This window comes from Ovis aries, chromosome 12 (assembly GCF_016772045.2).
Source record: "Ovis aries strain OAR_USU_Benz2616 breed Rambouillet chromosome 12, ARS-UI_Ramb_v3.0, whole genome shotgun sequence".
Taxonomy (NCBI): Eukaryota; Metazoa; Chordata; class Mammalia; order Artiodactyla; family Bovidae; genus Ovis; species Ovis aries.
Window position 1 is genome coordinate 54,048,761 of NC_056065.1, and position 22,388 is coordinate 54,071,148.

Sequence of the window (22,388 nt, forward strand, 5' to 3'; positions counted from 1 at the left end):
AAGACCCATATTTATGCTGTCTATAAGAAACACACTTCAGACCTAAAGACATATATAGAGTGAAAGTGAGAGGATGGAAAAATATATTCCAAGCAAATGGGAAGCAAAAGAAAGCTTGAGTAGCAATCCTCACATCAGACAAAATAGACCTTAAAATAAAGAAGATTACAAGAGATAAGGAGGGACACTACATAATGATCAAGGGATCAATCCAAGAAGAGGACATAACAATTGTAAATATCTATACACCCAACATAGGAGCACCTCAATACATAAGACAAACACTAACAGAAATAAAAGGAGAAATTCACAGTAACACATTAATAGTAGGAGACTTTAACATCCCAGTTACCAATGGACAGATCATCAATACAGAAAATTAATAAGCAAACACAAGTCGTAAATGATACATTAGACGAGATGGATCTCATTGATATCGTCAGAACATTCCATCCAAATGCAGAAGAATACACATTCTTCTCAAGTGCACATGGAACATTCTCCAGGATATACCACATCTCAGGTCACAAATCAAACCTCAGTAAATTTAAGAAAACGGAAATCATATCAAGCATCTTCTCCAACCACAAAACTATGAGACTAAGTATCAATTACAGAAGAAAACTGTAAGAAACACAAACACATGGAGATTAAACAATACGTTTCTAAATAACCAACAGGTTACTGAAGAAATCAAAAGGGAAATTAAAATTTTTCTAGAAACAAATGATGATGAAAATATGACAACTCAAAACCTATGGGGTGCAGCAAAAGCAGTTCTAAGAGGGAAGTTTATACTAATAACAATCCTACCTCAAGAAACAAGAAAAACATCAAACAGACAACCTAACTTTACACCTAAAACAACTGGAAAAGAAGAACAAAAAAAATTAGTAGAAGAAAAGAAATCATAAAGATATGAGCAGAAATATATGAAAAAGAAATGAAAGAAACAACTGTAAAGATTAATAAAACTAAAAGCTGGTTCTTTAAGAAGATAAATAAAATTGACAAACTTTTAGCCAGACTCATCAAGCAAAAAAGGAGAAGAATCAAATCAACAAAATTAGAAATGAAAAAGAAGTTACAACAGACAGTGCAGAAATACAAAGGATTATAAGAGACTATTATGCACAACTGTAAAGGAGATACCCCTCATCCAAGGTAAGGAGCAGCAGCTGTGCTTTGCTGGAGCAGCTGTGAAGAGATACCCCACGCCCAGGGTAAGAGAAACCCAAGTAAGATGGTAGGTGTTGCAAGAGGGCATCAGAGGGCAGACACACTGAAACCATACTCACAGAAAACTAGTCAATCTAATCACACTAGGACCACAGCCTTGTCTAACTCAGTGAAACCAAGCCATGCCTGCAGGGCAACCCAAGACGGGTGGGTCGTGGTGGAGAGGTCTGACAGAATGTGGTCCACTGGAGAAGGAAATGGCAAGCCACTTCAGTATTCTTGCCTTGAGAATCCCATGAACAGTATGAAAGGCAAAATGATAGATTACTGAAAGAGGAACTCCCCAGGTCATTAGGTGCCCAATATGCTACTGGAGATCAGTGGAGAAATTACTCCAGAAAGAATGAAGGGATGGGGCCAAAGAAAAAACAATACCCAGTTGTGGATGTGACTGGTGATAGAAGCAAGATCCGATGCTGTAAAGAGCAATATTGCATAGGAACCTGGAATGTTAGGTCCATGAATCAAGGCAAATTGAAAGTGGACAAACAAGAGATGGCAAGGGTGAATGTCGACATTCTAGGAATCAGCGAACTAAAATGGACTGGAACGGGTGAATTTAACTCAGATGACCATTATATCTACTACTGTGGGCACGAATCCCTTAGAAGAAATGGAGTGGCCATCATGGTCAACAAAAGAGTTCGAAATGCAGTACTTGGATGCAATCTCAAAAACGGCAGAATGATCTCTGTTCATCTCCAAGGCAAACCATTCAATATCACATTTACCCAAGTCTATGCCCCAACCAGTAATGCTGAAGACACTGAAGTTGAACGGTTTTATGAAGACCTACAAGACCTTTTAGAACTAACACCCCAAAAAGATGTCCTTTTCATTATAGGGGACTGGAATGCAGAAGTAGGAAGCCAAGAAACACCTGGAGTAACAGGCAAATTTGGCCTTGGAATGCGGAATGAAGCAGGGCAAAGACTAATAGAGTTTTGCCAATAAAATGCACTGGTCATAGCAAACACCCTCTTCCAACAACACAAGAGAAGACTCTACACATGGACATCACCAGCTGGTCAACACTGAAATCAGATTGATTATATTCTTTGCAGCCAAAGATGGAGAAGCTCTATACAGTCAACAAAAACAAGACCAGGAGCTGACTGTGGCTCTGATCATGAACTCCTTATTACCAAATTCAGACTCAAATTGAAGAAAATAGGGAAAACCACTAAACCATTCAGGTATGGCCTAAATCAAATCCCTTATGATTAAACAGTGGAAGTGAGAAATAGATTTAAGGGCCTAGATCTGATAGATAGAGTGCCTGATGAACTATGGAATAAGGTTTGTGACATTGTACAAGAGACAGGGATCAAGACCATCCCCATGGAAAAGAAATGCAAAAAAGCAAAATGGCTGTCTGGGGAGGCCTTACAAATAGCTGTGAAAAGAAGTGAAAAGCAAAGGAGAAAAGGAAAGATATAAGCATCTGAATGCAGAGTTCCAAAGAATAGCAAGAAGAGATAAGAAAGCCTTCTTCAGTGATCAATGCAAAGAAACAGAGGAAAACAACAGAATGAGAAAGACTAGAGATCTCTTCAAGAAAATTAGAGATATCAAGGGAACATTTCATGCAAAGATGGGCTCGATAAAGGACAGAAATGGTATGGACCTAACAGAAGCAGAAGATATTAAGAAGAGGTGGCAACAATACATGGAAGAACTGTACAAAAAAGATCTTCACGACCCAGATAATCATGATGATGTGATCACTAATCTAGAGCCAGACATCCTGGAATGTGAAGTCAAGTGCGCCTTAGAAAGCATCACTACGAACAAAGCTAGTGGAGGTGATGAATTCCAGCTGAGCTGTTTCAAATCCTGAAAGATGATGCTATGAAAGTGCTGCACTCAATATGCCAGCAAATTTGGAAAACTCAGCAGTGGCCACAGGACTGGAAAAGGTCAGTTTTCATTCCAATTCCAAAGAAAGGCAATGCCAAAAAATGCTCAAACTACCGAACAATTGCGCTCATCTCACATGCTGGTAAAGTAATGCTCAAAATTCTCCAAGCCAGGCTTCAGCAATATGTGAACCGTGAACTTCCTGATGTTCAAGCTGGTTTTAGAAAAGGCAGAGGAACCAGAGATCAAATTGCCAACATCTGCTGGATCATGGAAAAAGCAAGAGAGTTCCAGAAAAACATCTATTTCTGCTTTATTGACTATGCCAAAGCCTTTGACTGTGTGGATCAAAATAAACTGTGGAAAATTCTTCAAGACATGGGGATACCAGACCACCTAACCTGCCTCTTGAGAAATCTGTATGCAGGTCAGGAAGCAGCAGTTAGAACTGGACATGGAACAACAGACTGGTTCCAAATAGGAAAAGGAGTACGTCAAGGCTGTATATTGTCACCCTGCTTATTGAACTTCTATGCAGAATACATCATGAGAAACGCTGGACTGGAAGAAACACAGGCTGGAATCAAGATTGCCGGGAGAAATATCAATCACTTCAGATATGCAGATGACACCACCCTTATGGCAGAAAGTGAAGAGGAGCTAAAAATCCTCTTAATGAAAGTGAAAGAGGAGAGTGAAAAAGTTGGCTTAAAGCTCAACATTCAGAAAACGAAGATCATGGCATCCGGTCCCATCACTTCATGTGAAATAGATGGGGAAACAGTGGAAACAGTGTCAGACTTTATCTTTTTGGGCTCCAAAATCACTGCAGATGGTGACTGCAGCCATGAAATTCAAGGACGCTTACTCCTTGGAAGAAAAGTTATGACGAACCTAGATAGCATATTCAAAAGCAGAGACATTACTTTGCTGACTAAGGTCCGTCTAGTCAAGGCTATGGTTTTTCCTGTGGTCATGTATGGATGTGAGAGTTGGACTGTGAAGAAGACTGAGCGCCAAAGAATTGATGGTTTTGAACTGTGGTGTTGGAGAAGATTCTTGAGAGTCCCTTGGACTGCAAGGAGATCCGACCAGTCCATTCTGAAGGAGATCAACCCTGGGATTTCTTTGGAAGGAATGATGCTAAAGCTGAAGCTTCTGTACTTTGGCCACCTCATGCGAAGGGTTGACTCATTGGAAAAGACTCTGATGCTGGGAGGGATTGGGGACGGGAGGAGAAGGGGATGACTGAGGATGAGATGGCTGGATGGCATCACTGACTCGATGGAGGTGAGTCTGAGTGAACCCCGGGAGATGGTGATGGACAAGGAGGCCTGGTGTGCTGCGATTCATGGGGTCGCAAAGAGTCGGACACGACTGAGTGACTGAACTGAACTGATATGGCAATAAAATGGATAACCTGGAAGAAATGGACAGATTCTTAGAAAAGTTCAATCTTGCAAGACTGAACCAGGAAGAAATAGAAATTAGGGACAACCCAATTACAAGCACTGAAATGGAAACTGTGATCAAAAATCTCTCAAAAAAAAAAAAAGCCCTGGACCAGATGGCTTCACAGGAGAATTCTATCAAGCATTTAGAGAAGAGCTAATGCCTATCCTTCTAAAACACTTTCATAAAGTTGCAGAGGGAGGAATACTTCCAAACTCACTCTGGGAGGCCACCATAACCCTGATACCAAAACCAGACAAAGATAACACATAAAAAAGAAAACTACAGGCCAATATCAGTGATGAACATAGATGCAAAAATTCTCAACAAAATTTTAGCAAACAGACTTCAGCAATGCATCAAAAAGCTTATACACCATGATCAAGTTGGGTTTATTCCAGGGATGCAAGGATTCTTCAACATATGCAAATCAATCAATGTGATACACCATATTAACAAATTGAAAGATAAAAACCATATGATAATCTCAATAATGCAGAAAAAGGCTTTGACAAAATTCAGCACCCATTTAGGATGGAAACTCTTCAAAAAATGGGCATAGAAGGAACCTACCTCAACATAGTAAAGGCCATATATGATAAGCCTACAGCAAACATTAATCTCAATGGTGAAAAACTGAAAGTATTCCCCTTAAAATCAGGAACAAGATGAGCATGTCTACTTTCACCACTATTATTTAACATAGTTCTGGAAGTCCTAGCTACAGCAATCAGAGAAGCAAAATAAATAAAAGGAATCCAGATCAGAAAAGAAGAAGTAAAGCTCTTTGCAGGTGACATGATACTGTACATAAAAACCCTAAATAATGAAAAAATTACTAGAGCTAACCAGTGAATTCAGCAAAGTTGCAGGATACAAAACCAATACACAGAAATCACTTGCATTTCTATATACTAACGATGAAACATCAGAAAGAGAAATTAAGGAATCAATCCCATTCACCATTGCAACTAAAAGAATTAAATATCTAGGAATAAACTTACCTAAGGAGACAAAAAACTGTACACAGAAAATTATGAAAGAAATCAAAGATGACATAAATGGAGAGATACTCCATGTTCCTGGGTAGGAAGAATCAATATTGTGAAAATGACTATACTACCAAATGCAATCTACAGATTCAGTGCAATCCCTAGCAAATTACCAATAATATTTTTCACAGGATTAGAACAAAAAATTTCACAATTCATATGGAAACAAAAAACACCCTGCATAGCCAAAGCAGTCTTGAGAATAAAGAATGGAGCTGAAGGAATCAACCTTCCTGACCAGATTATACTACCAAGCTACAGTCATGAAGACAGTATGGTACTGGCATAAAAACAGAAATATAGACCAATGGAAAAAGATAAAAAACCCAGATATAAACACATGCACCTATGGATACCTTATTTTTTTTTTTTTTTTACAAAGAAGGCAAGAATACACAATGGGGCAAAGACAGCCTCTTCAACAAGTGGTACTGGGAAAACTGGACAGTGACATGCAGAGGAATGAAATTAGAACACTTTCTAACACCATACACAAAGATAAACTCAAAATGGATTAAAGACCTAAATGTAAGATCAGAAACTATAAAACTCTTAGAGAAAAATATAGGCAGAACACTCAATGACATAATTCAAAGCAAGATCCTCTATGAACACCTCCTAGAGGAATGGAAATAAAAACCAAACTAAACAAGTGGGACCTGATTAAACTTAAAAGCTTTCACACAAAAAAGAAAACTATAAGCAAGGTGAAAAGACAACGTGCAGAATGGGAGAAAATAATAGCAAATGAAACAACTGACAAAGGATTAATTTCCAAAATACACAAAATACACATATAGCTCACTACCAGAAAAACAACCCCCAAAACTGGAAATAGAACTGCCATATGACCCAACAATCCCACTGCTCGGCATACACACCGATGAAACCAGAATTGAAAGAGACACATGTACCCCAATGTTCATCACAGCACTGTTTATAATAGCCAGGACATGGAAGCAATCTAGATGCCCATTAGTAGACGAATGGATAAGAAAGCTGTGGTATATATACACAATGGACTATTACTCAGCCATTAAAAAGAATACATTTGAATCAATTCTAATGAGGTGGATGAAAATGGAACCTATTATACAGAGTGAAGTAAGCCAAAAAGAAAAATACCAATACACTATACTAAGACATATATATGGAATTTAGAAAGATGGTAATGACAACCCTATATGCAAGACAGCAAAACAGACACAGATGTATAGAACAGTCTTTTGGACTCTGTGGGAGAGGATGAGGGTGGGATGAGTTGGGAGAATGGCGTTGAAACATGTATATTATCATATGTGAAACGAATCACCAGTCCAGATTCAATGCGTGATACAGGGTTCTCGGGGTTGCTGCACTGGGATGACCCAGAGGGATGGGATGGGGAGGGAGGTGGGAGGGGGGTTCAGGATGGGGAACGCATGTACACCCATGGCAGATGCATATCGATGTATGGCGAAACCAATACAATATTGTAAAGTAAAAATAAATAAATAAATAAACCCATAGGTCTGCTTAAAAAAAAAAAATCAAAAAGTGGGAAAAAGACCTAAATAGACATTTCTCTATTTGGACATGCAGATGGCTAACAAACACTTGAAAAGATGTTCAACATTGCTCATTATTCAGTTCAGATCAGTTCAGTCACTCAGTCATGTCCGACTCTGCGACCCCATGAATCGTAGCACACCAGGCCTCCCTGTCCATCACCAACTCCCAGAATTCACTCAAACTCATGTCCATCAAGTCAGTGATGCCATCCAGCCATCTTATCCTCTATCATCCCCTTCTCCTCCTGCCCTCAATCCCTCCTAGCATCAGAGTCTTTTCCAATGAGGCAACTCTTCGCATGAGGTGGCCAAAGTACTGGAGTTTCAGCTTTAGCATCAGTTCTTCCAATGGTCATCCAGGACTGATCTCCTTTAGGATGGACTGGTTGGATCTCCTTGCAGTCCAAGGGACTCTCAAGAGTCTTCTCCAACACCATAGTTCAAAAGCATCAATTCTTTGGCCCTCAGCTTTCTTCACAGTCCAACTCTCACATCCATACATGACTACTGAAAAAACCATAGCCTTGCTCATTGTTAGAGAAATGCACATCAAAACTACAATGAGTTATCACCTCACACCAGTCAGAATCAGTTCAGTTCAGTTCAGTCGCTCAGTCGTGTCTGACTCTTTGCGATCCCATGAATCACAGCACACCAGGCCTCCCTGTCCATCACCAACTCCCGGAGTTCACTCAGACTCGCCTCCATCGAGTCAGTGATGCCATCCAGCCATCTCATCCTCGGTCATCCCCTTCTTCTCCTGCCCCCAATCCCTCCCAGCATCAAAGTCTTTTCCAATGAGTCAACTCTTTGCATGAGGTGGCCGAAGTACTGGAGTTTCAGCTTTAGCATCATTCCTTCCAAAGAAATCCCAGGGTTGATCTCCTTCAGAATGGACTGGTTGGATCTCCTTGCAGTCCAAGGGACTCTCAAGAATCTTCTCCAACACCACAGTTCAAAACCATCAATTCTTTGGTGCTCAGTCTTCTTCACAGTCCAACTCTCACATCCATACATGACCACTGGGAAAACCATAGCCTTGACTAGCCAGACCTTAGTCGGCAAACTAAGGTCTCCGCTTTTGAATATACTATCTAGGTTGCTCATAACCTTTCTTCCAAGGAGTAAGCGTCCTTGAATTTCATGGCTGCAGTCACCATCTGCAGTGATTTTGGAGCCCAAAAAGATAAAGTCTGACACTGTTTCCACTGTTTCCCCATCTATCTCCCATGAAGTGGTGGGGCTGTATGCCAGTCAGAATGGCCATCATCAAAAAGTCTACAAACAGTAAATGATGGAAAGGGTGTGGAGAAAAGGGAATGCTCTTGCACTGTTTGTGGGAATGCAAATTGATACAGCCACTGTGGAAGATGGTATGAAAGTGAAGTGAAAGTGAAGGTACCTCAGTCGTGTCCAGTTGTATCCATGGACTGTACAGTCCATGAAATTCTCCAGGCCAGAATACTGGAGTGGGTAGCTTTTCCCTTCTCCAGGGGATCTTCCCCATCCAGGGATCAAAACCAGGTCCCCCACATTGCAGGCCGATTCTTTAGCAGCAGAGCCACAAAGGAAGACAGTATGGAGACTCCTTAAAAAACTAGGAATAAAACCACCGTATGACCCAGCAATCCCACTCCTAGGCACATACCCTGAGGAAACCAAAATTTTAAAAGACACATGTATCCCATTATTCACTGCAACACTATTTACAATAGCTAAAATATGGAAGCAACCTAGATGTCCATCGAGAGATAAATGGATAAGGAAGTTGTAGAACATATACACAATGAAATATTACTCAGCTGTAAAAAGGAATGCCTTTGAGTCAGTTCTAATGAGGTGGATGAATCTAGAATCTATTGTACAGAGTGAAGTAAGTCAGAAAGAGAAAGATAAATATCATATTCTAACACATATATATATGGAATCTATTTTTTTTAATTTTTACTTTATTTTACAATACTGTATTGGTTTTGCCATACATTGACATGAATCCTCCATGGGTGTACATGCGTTCCCAAACATGAACCCCCTCCCACCTCCCTCCCCACAACATCCCTCTGGGTCATCCCGGTGCACCAGCCCCAAGCATGCTATATGGAATCTAGAAAAATGGTACTGAAGAATTTACTTCCAGGACAGCAGTGGAGAAACAGACATAGAGAATAGACTTGTGGACATGGGGAGAGGGGAGGAGAGGGTGAGATGCATGGAGAGAGTGACATGGAAACTCACATTACCATATGTAAAATAGATAGCCAACGGGAATTTGCTGTATGGCTAAGGAAACTCAAATAGGGGCTCTGTCTCAACCTAGAGGGGTAGGATGGGGAGGGAGATGGGAGGGAAGTTCAAAAGGGAGGGGATATATGTATATCTATGGCTGATTCATGTTGAGGTTTGACAGAAAACAACAAAATTCTGTAAAGCAGTTATCCTTCAATAAAAATAAATACGTTTTAAAATAAATGAATACTAGAGTGGGTAGCTGTTCACTTATCCAGGGGATCTTTCCCATCCAGGGATTGAACCCAGGTCTCCTGCATTTTTTAACCATCTGAGCCACCAGAAAAGCCCTATTATATCACAATTTTTCATTGTTTTTTGAAATTCATTGTAATAAAAGATGAATAATAAAATTTACCATTTTGACTATTTTTATTTTATTTGGCTGCAGTGCATATTAGTTGTAGCACAAAGGATTTTTAGTCTTGGCATGTGTAATCTATTTAGTTGTAGCATATGGAATCTAGTTCCGTGTGTGTGTGTGTGTGTGTGTGTGTGAGTGCGTGCGTGCGTGCGTGCGTGCACTCAGTCGCTAAGTCATGTCCAACTCTTTTGTGACCCTATGGCCTGTAGGCTGCCAAGCTCCTCTGTCCATGGAATTTCCCAGGCAAGAATACTGAAGCAGGTTGCCATTTCCTTCTTCAGGTGATCTTCTGAACCCAGGGATCAAACCCTCATCTTTTGGTTCTCCTGCTTTGGCAGGCAAGTTCTTTAGTACTGAACGACTTGATTAGCTGCATCCCTAATTAGGGATCAAAACCCAGGTCCCCTGGGAGTTTGCAGTGTTAGCCATTGGACCACCAGGGAAGTCCCATTTTTAACTACATTTAACTGTGCAGCTCAGTGGCATTAACTACATTCCCACTGATGAGCAATAACCACCTCCATCCACTTGCAGGACTTTTTCATCATCTCAAACTGAAACTCTGTCCCCTTTAAGCAACAGCTCTCCGTTCTTCCCTTGCTCAGCCCCTGGCAACCACCATTGTACTTTCTATTTCTATGAATTTGACTACACTGCTGTACCTCAGATCTTCCCAGGTGGCGCTAGTGGTAATTCTGCCTGGAAGTGCAAGAGATATAAGAGACGTGGATTTCATCCCTGGGTCAGGAAGATCCCCTGGATGAGGGTATGGCAACCCACACCAGTATTCTTGCCTGGAGAATCCCATGGACAGAGGAGCCTGGGGGAGGTCTACGGGGTCAAAAAGAGTTGGACACGACTAAAGCGACTGAGCACGGCACGCACTGTATAAGAGGCAGTACGCAGTATTTGTCTTTGGTGACTAACATTGCACTAGGGACAGAGGTTCATGACATTGTACAGAAGACAGGGATCAAGACCATCCCCAAGAAAAAGAAATGCAAAAAAGCAAAACAGCTGTCTGAGGAGGCTTTACAAATAGCTGTGAAAAGAAGAGAAGTGAAAAGCAAAGGAGAAAAGGAAAGATATACCCATTTGAATACAGAGTTCCAAAGAATAGCAAGGAGATATAAAAAGGCCTTCCTCAGTGATCAATGCAAAGTAATAGAGGAAAACAATAGAATGGGGAAGACTAGAGATCTCCTCAAGAAAGTTAGAGATACCAAGGAAATGTTTCATGCAAAGATGGGCTCAATAAAGGACAAAAATGGTATGGACCTAACAGAAGCATAATATATTAAGAGGAGGTGGCACGAATACACAGAAGAACTGTACAAAAAAGATCTTCATGACCCAGATAATCACGATGGTGTGATCACTCACCTAGAGCCAGACATCCTGGAATGTGAAGTCAAGTGGGCCTTAGGAAGAATCACTACCAACAAGGCTAGTGGAGGTGATGGAATTCCAGTTGAGCTATTTAAAATCCTAAAAGATGATGCTGTGAAAGTGCTTCACTCATTATGTCAGCAAATTTGGAAAACTCAGCAGTGGCCACAGGACTGGAAAAGGTCAGTTTTCATTTCAATCCCAAAGAAAGGCAATGCTAAAGAATGTTCAAACTACCACACAGTTGCACTCATCTCACACACTAGTCAAGTAATGCTCAAAATTCTCCAAGCTGTGTTTCAACAGTACGTGAATTGTGAACTTCCAGATGTTCAAGCTGGTTCTAGAAAAGGCAGAGGAACCAGAGATCAAATTGCCAACATCCACTGGATCATCAAAAAGCAAGAGAATTCCAGAAAAATATGTATTTCTGCTTTTTGACTCTGCCAAAGCCTTTGTGTGGATCACAATAAACTGCGGAAAATTCAGAAAGAGACGGAAATACCAGACCACCTGACCTGCCTCTTGAGAAACCTGTTATGCAGGTCAGGAAGCAACAGTTAGAACTGGATATGAACAACAGACTGGTTCCAAACAGGAAAAGGAGGACATCAAGGCTGTATATTGTCATCCTGCTTCTTTAACTTATAGGCAGAGAACATCATGAAAAATGCTGGGCTGGATGAAGCACAAGCTGGAATCAAGATTGCCAGAGGAAATATCAATAACCTCAGATATGCAGATGACACCACCCTTATGGCAGAAAGTGAAGAGGAGCTAAAAACCCTCTTGATGAAAGTGAAAGTGGAGAGTGAAAAAGTTGACTTAAAGCTCAACATTCAGGAAACTGAGATCATGGCATCTGGTCTCATCACTTCATGGCAAATAGATGGGGAAACAGTCAAAACAGTAAGAGACTATTTTGGGGGGGCTCCAAAATTGCTGAAGATGGTGACTGCAGCCATGAAATTAAAAGACACTTGCTCCTTGGAATAAAAGTTATGACCAACCTAGACAGCATATTAAAAAGCAGAGACATTGCTTTGCCAACAAAGGTCCGTCTAGTCAAGGCTATGGTTTAACATCCAGTGGTCATGAATGGATGTGAGAGTTGGACTGTGAAGAAAGCTGAGCACCAAAGAATTGATGCTTTTGAACTGTGGTGTTGGAGAAGACTCTTGAGAGTCCATTGGACTGCAAGGAGATCCAACCTGTCCATCCTATGGGAAATCAATCTTGAATATTCATTGGAAGGACTGATGCTGAAGCTGAAACTCCAATACTTTGGCCACTTGATGCAAAGAGCTGACTCATTTGAAAAGACCCTGATGCTGGGAAAGATTGAAGGCAGAAGGAGATGGGGACAACAGAGGATGAGGTTTTTGGATGGCATCAGCGCCTCAATGGACGTAAGTTTGAGTAAATTCCAGGAGTTGGTGATGGACAGGGAGGCCTGGTGTTCTGCAGTTGCAGAGTCAGACATGATTGAGCAACTGAACTGAACTGAACATTGCACTTAACTTAGTGTCTTCAAGGTTTATCTACACGGCAGCATGTTTCATAATTTCCTTTCTCTTAAAGATTGAGTAATATTCTATCGTATGTATATGCTCTATTTTGCTTTTCCATTCCTCACTGAATTACTTCTACCTTTCAGTTCCTGTGAATAATGCTGTTAAGAATATAAATAGGCAAATATGTCTCTGCAAGAGCCTGCTTTCACTCTTGATAATAAATTCTTTCATACATAAAGTTTTTAATTTTGGTGAAGTCCAGTTTATCTATTTTTTCTCTTGTTCCCTATATTAAGGGTGTCATATCCAAGAAATCAGTGCCAAATTTAATGTCATGTAGCTTTTCTCCTGTTTTCTTCTAAGAGTTTTATAATTTTAGGTCTTACATATAGACCTAAAGACCTTACATATAGGTCTTTGATTCATTTTGAATTAATTTTTGAATATGGTGTGAGGTAGGTGTCCAACTTCATTCCTTTGCATGGGTATGATTGTTGCTGGGCTTTTCATATACGGTCTTTATTATGTTAAGGTGAAGTGGAAGTCACTCAGTTGTGTCCAACTCTTTGTGACCCCATGGACTATACAGTCCATGGAATTCTCCAGGCCAGAATACTGGAGTGGGTAGCTGTTTCCTTCTCCAGAGGATCTTCCCAACCCAGGGATCAAACCCAGGTCTCCCACATTGCAGATGGATTCTTTACCAGCTGAGCCACCAGAGAAGCCCAAGAATACTGGAGTGGGTAGCCTATCCCTTCTCCAGTAGATCTTTCTGACCCAGAAATGGAACCAGGGTCTCCTGCACTGCAGGCAGAGCTTGGTCTCTGAGCTACCAGGGAAGCCCTCTGGTAAAGTAGTTAAAAGCTAAGTAGAATTCACCAGTGAAGGCACCTAGTCCTGGGCTTTTATTTTGGGGAGCTCTTTGATTACTGATTAAATTTTCTTACTAGTTATATGTCTATTCATACTTTCTATTTCTTCTTGATCCTTTCTTTTATATACCCTGCCCTTCTTTGGCTCTTGTAACATTTTTTCACTTAGACTTCATTTTCTATGAAATTAATACAGTGCCACCTCACTCTCTTTGAGTTGATATTTGCAGGGAGTATCCTTTTGTAGTCTTTCATTTTCAACTTTTGCATGTCCTTAGATCTAAACACAGTCTCATAGATGGTGGATGAAAAAAAATCTTGTTTTTTTTCCCCCATTCTGCAAATCTCTTTTGATAAGCATTTAATCTATTTACATTTAAAGTAATTACTAAAAAAAAAAAAAGAAAGTAATTACTGTTATTAACTTTTACCGTTTTGTTATTTGTTTTCTTTTTTGTCTTATAGGGCTTTTTGTCCCTCCTTTTCACCATTACTACTTTTCTTTGTGTTTATTTAATTTTTAGTAGTGACCTATTTTTCTTTCTCATTTCCTCTTGTGTATATTTTAGAGAGATTTTCTTCATAGTTATCATGGGAATTATACATAACATCTTAAATTAATAGTGATCTATCTTATTTTTTAATTAATTTTTTAGCTTTTTATTTTATACTGGAGTATAGCTGATTAATATTGTGATAGTTTCAGGTGGACAGCAAAGGGTCTCAACCATCCATACACATGTATCCATTCTCCCCCAAACTCCCCTCCAATCCAGGCTGCCACATAACCTGGAGCAGAGTTCCCTGTGCTATATAGTAGGTCCTTGTTGGTTACTCATTTTAAATATAGCAGTGTGTACACGTTTATCCCACACTCCCTAATTATCCATTCTCCCCTCCCTTCCCCCACAGGGAACCATAAATTCATTCTCTAAGTCTGTGAGTCTGTTTCTGCTTTGTAAGTAAGTTCATTTGTATCATTACTTTTTAGACTCTGTATATAAGGGATGTCATATATTATTTCTCTATGTGACTTATCACTCAGTGTGATAATCTCTATGTCCATCCAAATTGCATAACAATCTATTTTAAATTCATACTATCTTGCCTTAACTCATTAATAAAAACCTACTCTGATATAGCTTTGCCCTCCCTCGTTTTGTGTTATTGATGTCACAAATTACATGTTGATATACTGTGTACTCATTAACATGAATTTATAATATTTTATGCTTTTGTGTTTTTTAATTGTGTAGAAAATAATGGAATTACAAACCAAAATTACAATAATGATGGTGTCTATACTTGTGCATTTATCTTTACCAGGGGTCTTTATATTTTCATATAACTTCAAGTTACTGTTTAGCATTTCTCCATACTAACTTCAAGGACTCCCATTAGCACTTCCTGTAGGGAAGATGTAGCAGTAATGAACTCCCTCAGCTTCTGTTTATCTGGGAAAGTTTTTATTTCTCCATTTTTGAAGGAAAGTTTTGTTGGCTGAGCTATTCTCAGTCAGTAGTGGGATGGGGCTTTGGGAGGGTGGGGTTTGGTTTTATTTAGGTTTTGCTTTGCGGGGACTGAGCCCTTTAAAGATATCACCCCACTGTTTTCTGACCTCCAAAGTTTCTGCTGAAAAATCTAATGATAATCTTATTAGGGCTCCCTTGTATGCGATGAGTCATTTTTCTCTTGCTGTTTTGAAGATTCTCTCTTTTTCTTTGACTTTCAACAGATTGGTTATAATTGTCTCTGTGTATCTGAGGATTTAACTTATTTGGTCTCCACCGAGCTTCTGGGATTTGTAGATCCATATCTAGTCTGGGAAGTTTTCAGTCATTATTTCTTCAGATAATCTCTCTACCCTTTTCTCTTTTAATTTATCCCATAGTCAGCATATTGGTCAACTTGAGGGTGTCCCACAAGTCTTTGGCCTTTGCTCATGTTTCTTCATTCATTCCTCTTTTTGCTACCTAGGCTCAATAATTTCAAATAATCTATCTTCAAGTTTTCTGATTCTTACTACTGTCTGTTCAAACCCACTTTTGAATGTCTCTAGTGAATTTTTTTCATAAATGTTACTGTATATTTCAATTCCATTTTTTTATTTGGGCTTCCCAGGTGGCTCAGGGATAAAGAATCTGCCTGCATATGCAGGAGACATGGCTTTGATCCCTGGGTCAGGAATATCCCCTGGTAGAGGAAATGGCAACCCACTCCAGTATTCTTGCCTGGAGAATTCCATGGACAGAGGAGCCTGGTGGGTTACAATCTATGAGGTCACAAAGAGTCAGACACGACTGAGTATACACACACACATTTCTGTTTGATTCCTTTTTAGAATTTCTATCTTTCATTAATATTCTCATTTTGCTTATATATTATTTTCCTGATTTCCTTCAATTCTTTGTCCACATTTCCTTTTAGCTTTTTAAGTATATTTAAGACAAGTTTTTGTTGTTGTTGTTTTATTTTTTAGTTTTTCTCTGGTACTACTGCTGCCTGTGTTTCTTCAGGGACTGTTTCTGCCACTTAATTTTTTTCGAGTGGACCATATTTTCTTGTTTCTTTTTAAGTCTTATGTTTGTTTGTTTGTTTTTTGAGCACTTGAGAGAAAAACAGCCATCTCTCCTGGTCTTTGCAGACTGGCTCCACACAAGGAAAGATCTCTACTAAGTAGTGGGCATGTTCTGAGTCTTGGAGTCAGTCAGATATAAAGGTTTTAATTATTCTTCCAACTTTTCTGAACATGAGCATGCATCCTGCCTATGACTCTGTGTCTGTGTGTATCTGTGCTTTTTATTTCTCCTTGTATACACAGCTGCTTTAAAATTCCTTTATTTTTCCAAGAAGCCTCTCTCTGGTTTCTTTTCAGAGTCTTAGATGTTCTGTTGCATTTCTCTACCCATAATTTCTTATCCCCAGACCTTTGCAAGTTTGTAGTCCCCTGTCAGCTTTCACTAACTGTTGACCACTGCTGCTTTCCAAGCTCTTCCTAGCCTGAAATATGAACTACCCACTTTTTCCTGTTTGAGCTCTGAGTTAGCAAAACAGAGACCAATCCCTCCGGCAGCCTCCAGACAAGTTACAGTGTTGCTCCACTCCCTCTGTGTTCCAGGGAGGGAACTGGGAGCTGGGAACTGGTGCTTCTCCCACGCTGCCCCGTGCTGTGCTCGGGCAGGAATGAGGGGAGGGCAGGTAAAAACACCATGGAGTTTCCTACCATTTTGAATGTGACTTTTTCTAAAATGGGCATTTGATTTTTTTTGCTATAGACCTTTGTTTTCCAGAGCTCCCATATATTTCTTTCAATTAGGCTAATAGTTGCTTTTTAAGTGTTTCCATGGGAAAAGAAGGGACCTGGAACTTCTTAGTGTGCCATCTTTCTGAAATTGCTCCAACTCTGCTTTCTTTATGCAATCTCCTCTCAGTCAGTGTAGGATCAGCCCATAATCTCCCCGGGTACTGCTCTGCATACAGGAGCTCAATGGGATTGCTTAACCAGTCTTTCTTGCTCTTGGATTACACACACACACACACTTACTCCACAGACAAAGACAAGTGCAGTCAGAGCTAAAAATGGCCAAAAGCCATGTCTGACCAGAAGAGTGACAAATGCTAAAGTTCCCACATGAAAAGAGCCTTTTCTAGTTCTCAGAAGTCACTATTAACCTTTCCCACACTTACAGCAAACCTGACAATTCTGTCTCACCCTCTTTCCCTTGACTATTTTCCAAGAAGATATGAAGATATCTAGATGTCTGCAGAAACTTAGGTGGGCCAGTCTTGATTGCCACAAATGAAGATACACAATTTTATGCAGGTCAATTTAGGCAAAGTATTTTGAGATGGTCTTTAAGATACATAGGAACACCAAGAGCACACCTGTTCTGGTTTGAAAGTGAAATGTGAAATGCACAGGCAGGGCAAAGTTGTGGAACAGGTGCCAGAGAGCAGAAGTTCATCCCTGGACATCAAGACAAGGAGTGTCAAGCCTGCCTTGGCAGGTAATACATCTGGAAGGACCAACCCAGGGAGAGCAGATGTTCTTCAAATCAAGATGCGGCTGAATTAGGAACAAAGAACATTGGATGCCTAGAAACACTCCACTGACTATAGAACTTCAAGGCACAACCTTATTGACACCTGTACTATGATGTTTTCAAGATATAAATGGGGACTTTGACGACTGCTTGAATGTAACTCCTCTGTGTTAGGGAGTCTCTCTGCACAGAGTTCCTAATGCTACCTTCTTAAGATCTAAGTATTTGTGGCCCTTGATTTAGAAATAATAATACCCTCGGGTGGTACAGTGGTAAAGACTCTGCCTGCTAATGCAGGAGACAAGGGATCAATCTCTGAATCGGGAAGATCCCTTGGAGTAGGAAATGGCAACCCGCTCGATTCTTACCTGGAAAATTCCATGGACAAAGGAACCTGGCGAGCTACAGTTCGTGGGGTGGCAGAGAGTTGGACATGACTGAGTGACTGAGCACATACGCACACAATGCCTTCACTCATCCTCCCTGCCAGGTCTCCTTCTGAGCCCTCTGTCCACCTTCTTTTTTCTTACCTTCCTCCTCTCTTCTGTCCAGTTTCCAGTGAGCACTCTTGTTGAATACTTGGTCTCAATCTTCCAACTTGGCGTGGAGGATGACTGTGGACTTACGGCAGTAAGAAACTGCATTTGTCCCAAGCTTCTTTGCCTTGACACAGTTTAAGTTTTCGGGGTGGGAGATGTTATGAAGCTGCTGAGTTTGGGGTGCCTTTTTTTCTTTTTAGCAGTCAGAATGTAGATGACACCCAGCTAAATTTGCAGGATTAAAGGGCCCTGAGAGTCCACTTTCAGCCTCCAGAAAGAGGTGATGTGATCTTGGATTCCCTACTGTTGACAATCTCCATGGTGATAGACTGTGAGTATAAATACTCTCCTTAAGGGGGCAGCTGATTCCTCAGAAGCAAAATTGATGTTAAAAAGGCAAATCAAACCAACAGCAGTCACCACAAAAGCAGGAGCCAGAAGGACCTGGTTTCCATGTCATGTAACTTCCTGGTTACCAAGAGGTATCATGCATGTTGCATTTTTATACCTAGATGAGCTGAGATGATCACATTCTACCATTTAATGAACGCTGACGTGCTAGGCCCATGCTGAGACCTTTACATGTACTCACTTGTTTAACCCTCAAAGAGTCCTATGAAGCAGGTGCCATAACTGTACCCATTTTATGGATGAGGGCACTGAAGTAAAGAGGGACTAAGTAGCTACCTCAAGTCACACATGTGGAGATCTGAGATTTAAATCCACTCTGATTCAGTTCTTTTACCACTGGGCTCTACTCAATGCCTGTCTGCCCCTTTGCCTAAGGGGCTTCCAGGAAGAATGCTAATAAATATGATTCATTCAGGTCATCTTCATTCATTCATTCCACAGTCATTCTATCAAGCATATGCTACATTCAGAGCACTGACCTGGAATTATTAGTACAATGCATCAGTGGCTAGACCAGGGCTCCTTCCCAACAGAGCTCAGTCCAATGGGATAAAGACAATGACTTTGCTTATTCATTAAGCCAAAAAATCAAGAACCAACCATCTAGATATCTACCAATGGAGGGCTGGCTCAACAAACTGTGGCATATCATATGATGAAATACCTTGTAGCTGTTAAAAAATGCTGACACAGGAAGATGCCTTGCAATGTATGGTTAAGTTAAAGAATCAGTAGGCTTCCCTGGTGGCTCAGATGGTAAAGCATCTGTCTGCAATGCAGGAGACCCGGGTTCGATACCTGGGTTGGGAAGATCCCCTGGAGAAGGAAATGGCAGCCCACTTCAGCACTCTTGCCTGGAAAATCCCATGGATGGAGGAGTCTGGTAGCCTACAGTCCATGGGGTCACAAAGAGTCAGACACAACTAAGTGGCTTCACTTTAAAGAAGCACCACACTGTAGTCTTATTTTCAGTTCTGTTCAGCCTCTCAGTCATGTCCAACTCTTTGCACCCCCATGGACTGCAGTACACCAGGCTTCCCTGTTCATCACCAATTCCCAGAGCTTGCTCAAACTCATGTCCATTGAGTCAGTGATGCCATCCAACCATCTCATCCTCTTCCATCCTCTTCTCGTCCTGCCTTCAATCTTTCCCAGCATCAGGGTCTTTTCAAATGAGTCAGTTCTTCGCATCAGGTGGCCAAAGTTTCAGCTTCAGCATCAGTCCTTCCAGTGAATATTCAGGACTGATTTCCTTGAAGATTGACTAGTTTGGATCTCCTTGCAGTCCAAGGGACTCTCAAGAGTCTTCTCCAATAGCACAGTTCAAAAGCATCAATTCTTTGGCATTCAACTTTCTTTATAGTCCAACTCTCACATCCATACATGACTACTGGAAAAACCATAGCTTTGACTAGATAGACCTTTGTTGGCAAAGTAATGTCTCTGCTTTTTAATATGCTGTCTAGGTTGGTCATAGCTTTTCTTCCAAGGAGCAAGTGTCTTTTAATTTCATGGCTGCAGTCACCATCTGTGGTGATTTTGGAGCCCCCAAAAATAAAGTCTGCCACTGTTTCCATTGTCTCCCCATCTATTTACCATGAAGTGATGGGACTGGATGCCATGATCTTAGTTATTTGAATGTTGAGTTTTAAGCCAACTTTTTCACTCTCCTCTTTCACTTGCCAAGAGGCTCTTTAGTTCTTCTTTTTTAGTAGCCTTGCTTGCCACAAGTAAAGACATTCGATTTCAAGCAGGCAATTCAGAGAAAGTGTTTTCCAATGATCTTGAAACTACAGTAGAGGAATCCCAGGAAACTATTTGTTCCATATTGAAACAAAGCATGTGGTAAGGAAAGGGCATGGTAGATAGAACAGAGCAAACTTCTACTTGGCAGAACTGTAGTTTGAGTAGGGCTTAAGCCAGTAAGATGGGATGTCCTTCCAATCAAAACACAGGAGAGCTATGTGTTCTGTATAATTCCATTTTAAAAAAACTTCGTATTTTAAAGTGTAACACAAACATGAAAAATTACATTTAAAATAAATGAAATGGTTTATAGTCAATTTAGTTATAATAAATTCCATGCTTTCCATAAATGGAATCCTATACCCTATATTCATCTGAGTCTGATTTCTTTTCCTCAAAACAGTTAATGTTTTTAAGAATCATCTGTGTTGCATGTAGCTGTGCTGTGCTTAGGTGCTCAGTCGTGACTAACTCTGTGCGATCCTATGGACTGTAGCCCACCAGGCTCCTCTGTCAATGGGAATTCTCCAGGCAAAAATACTGGAGTGGGTTGCCGTGCCCTTCTCCAGAGGATCGTCCCAACCCAGGGATTGAAGCCAGGTCTCTCACATTGCAGGCAGATTCTTTACCATCTGAGCCACCAGGGAAGTCCTTGTAGCAGTGGTTCCTATAAGTTTGAGTGGCACAGAACAAGTATCCTGATGGCCAGATAGTGCCATTTTTCTAGGGCAGTATTCTTTCAAATTTTTAGTCTCATGAAACCTATGACTTAAAGTGTGGATTATATTAGTGGTCTGGAGCCAGACTATACCAGTTTGTGAGAGCTGACACTACATTCTAGTCATGTTGGTTACTTGAAATTGGTCATGGTAGGAATATTTACACCACAGAACTGGCCAACCCAATGAATTATATTATATATTAATATTTATTAATTTATAAGTAACAGCAAACTTTTGATCTATTGGAGTATGCTGTTTAGTTTAAAGGAGAAAATCAGTCTTACAGAGATATATAGTTAGAAGAGAGAGAAGAATTTAGCTTTTGAAATTAATTGTTTGGTTTGCCTTTTTTTTTCTTGGCCATGTCTTGCAGTGTGTGGGATCCCACTTTGAGACCAGGGATGGAACCCATGTCTCCTGCAATGGACATGCACAGTCTTAACCACTGGATCACTAGGGGAGTCCCCACATGGCAGTTTTCAAAGTTTAATTGCACTGTGGAGTCTGAATGAAGTCTACTACTCAATGAACTCTTTGAGCTCTACTATATTAAAATCCACTGGTTGATCTTGTGCTTTGGATAGATCTTTAACCTACTTGTAATTTTGTAACATCATGGTGGTCTTTTGGAAAATATTATTTTATAGAGCTGTGCAGATAGATCTTCCAAATGTTAACATGTTTCATTATACAATATTCCCAAAAATCACATTTGCTAATATCCCTACTGATATCATCAGAAAACACACAGTAGGAAGTTGACAAAGTCACATTGGTAGACACAAGTTGTCCCAAAATTTTAGGTTGAGCTTGAAAGCTCAAAGTTTTGTTTTTGGCAGTAACTACTGCCTATTGCTTTCTTTGAAGTGAGAGCCTTTCATCATTCATTTTTAAAAACACATTTAGCAAATGTTCCAACTCTAATAACCATGGTTTTGTCTACCAATTGTTCTTCCAAGTAAAAGTTTCATTAAAAAAAGAAAGCCCTAGGAATTCCCTGGCTGTCCAACGGTTAGGACTCTGTGCTTCCACTGAAAGGGGCTCAGGTTGATCACTGGTCAAGGAACTAAAATCCCACAAGGTACAAGAAAAAGCCCAACTCACTTTGCTCACAACTCAAACAATTGCAAACACAGCATTCTTTCTCAAGAGAACCATTGAACATGGACATGCCACAGCAGTGCTTTCTCACACGTGTCCTTCCTATTTCCTCACACAGCATGTAAAAAAGATGTATGCTCAAATGTTGAGATTTAATAAAATTAATAATTTCTACTTCTTCATCAAGGACACTTCATGTGAAACTAGTGATTTTTTTTTTAGCTGCAAGTGTGTGCTGGTGAAGAATA

General features: G+C 40.3%; 1 protein-coding gene across 2 annotated transcripts in view; it reads right to left on the reverse strand.

Moving 5' to 3' along the window:
- The window catches only part of CFAP107 (cilia and flagella associated protein 107), a 31,525-nt gene extending 13,039 nt beyond the window's left edge, over window positions 1–18,486 (reverse strand). For both annotated transcript variants that reach the window (XM_027975882.3, XM_027975881.3), the window contains exon 1: window positions 18,152–18,486. In XM_027975882.3, coding sequence (XP_027831683.1) covers window positions 18,152–18,265 — 114 coding nt within the window. In that variant the 5' untranslated portion in view covers window positions 18,266–18,486. The remainder of the gene's footprint in view (window positions 1–18,151) is intronic.
- Window positions 18,487–22,388: the final 3,902 nt, after the last annotated feature.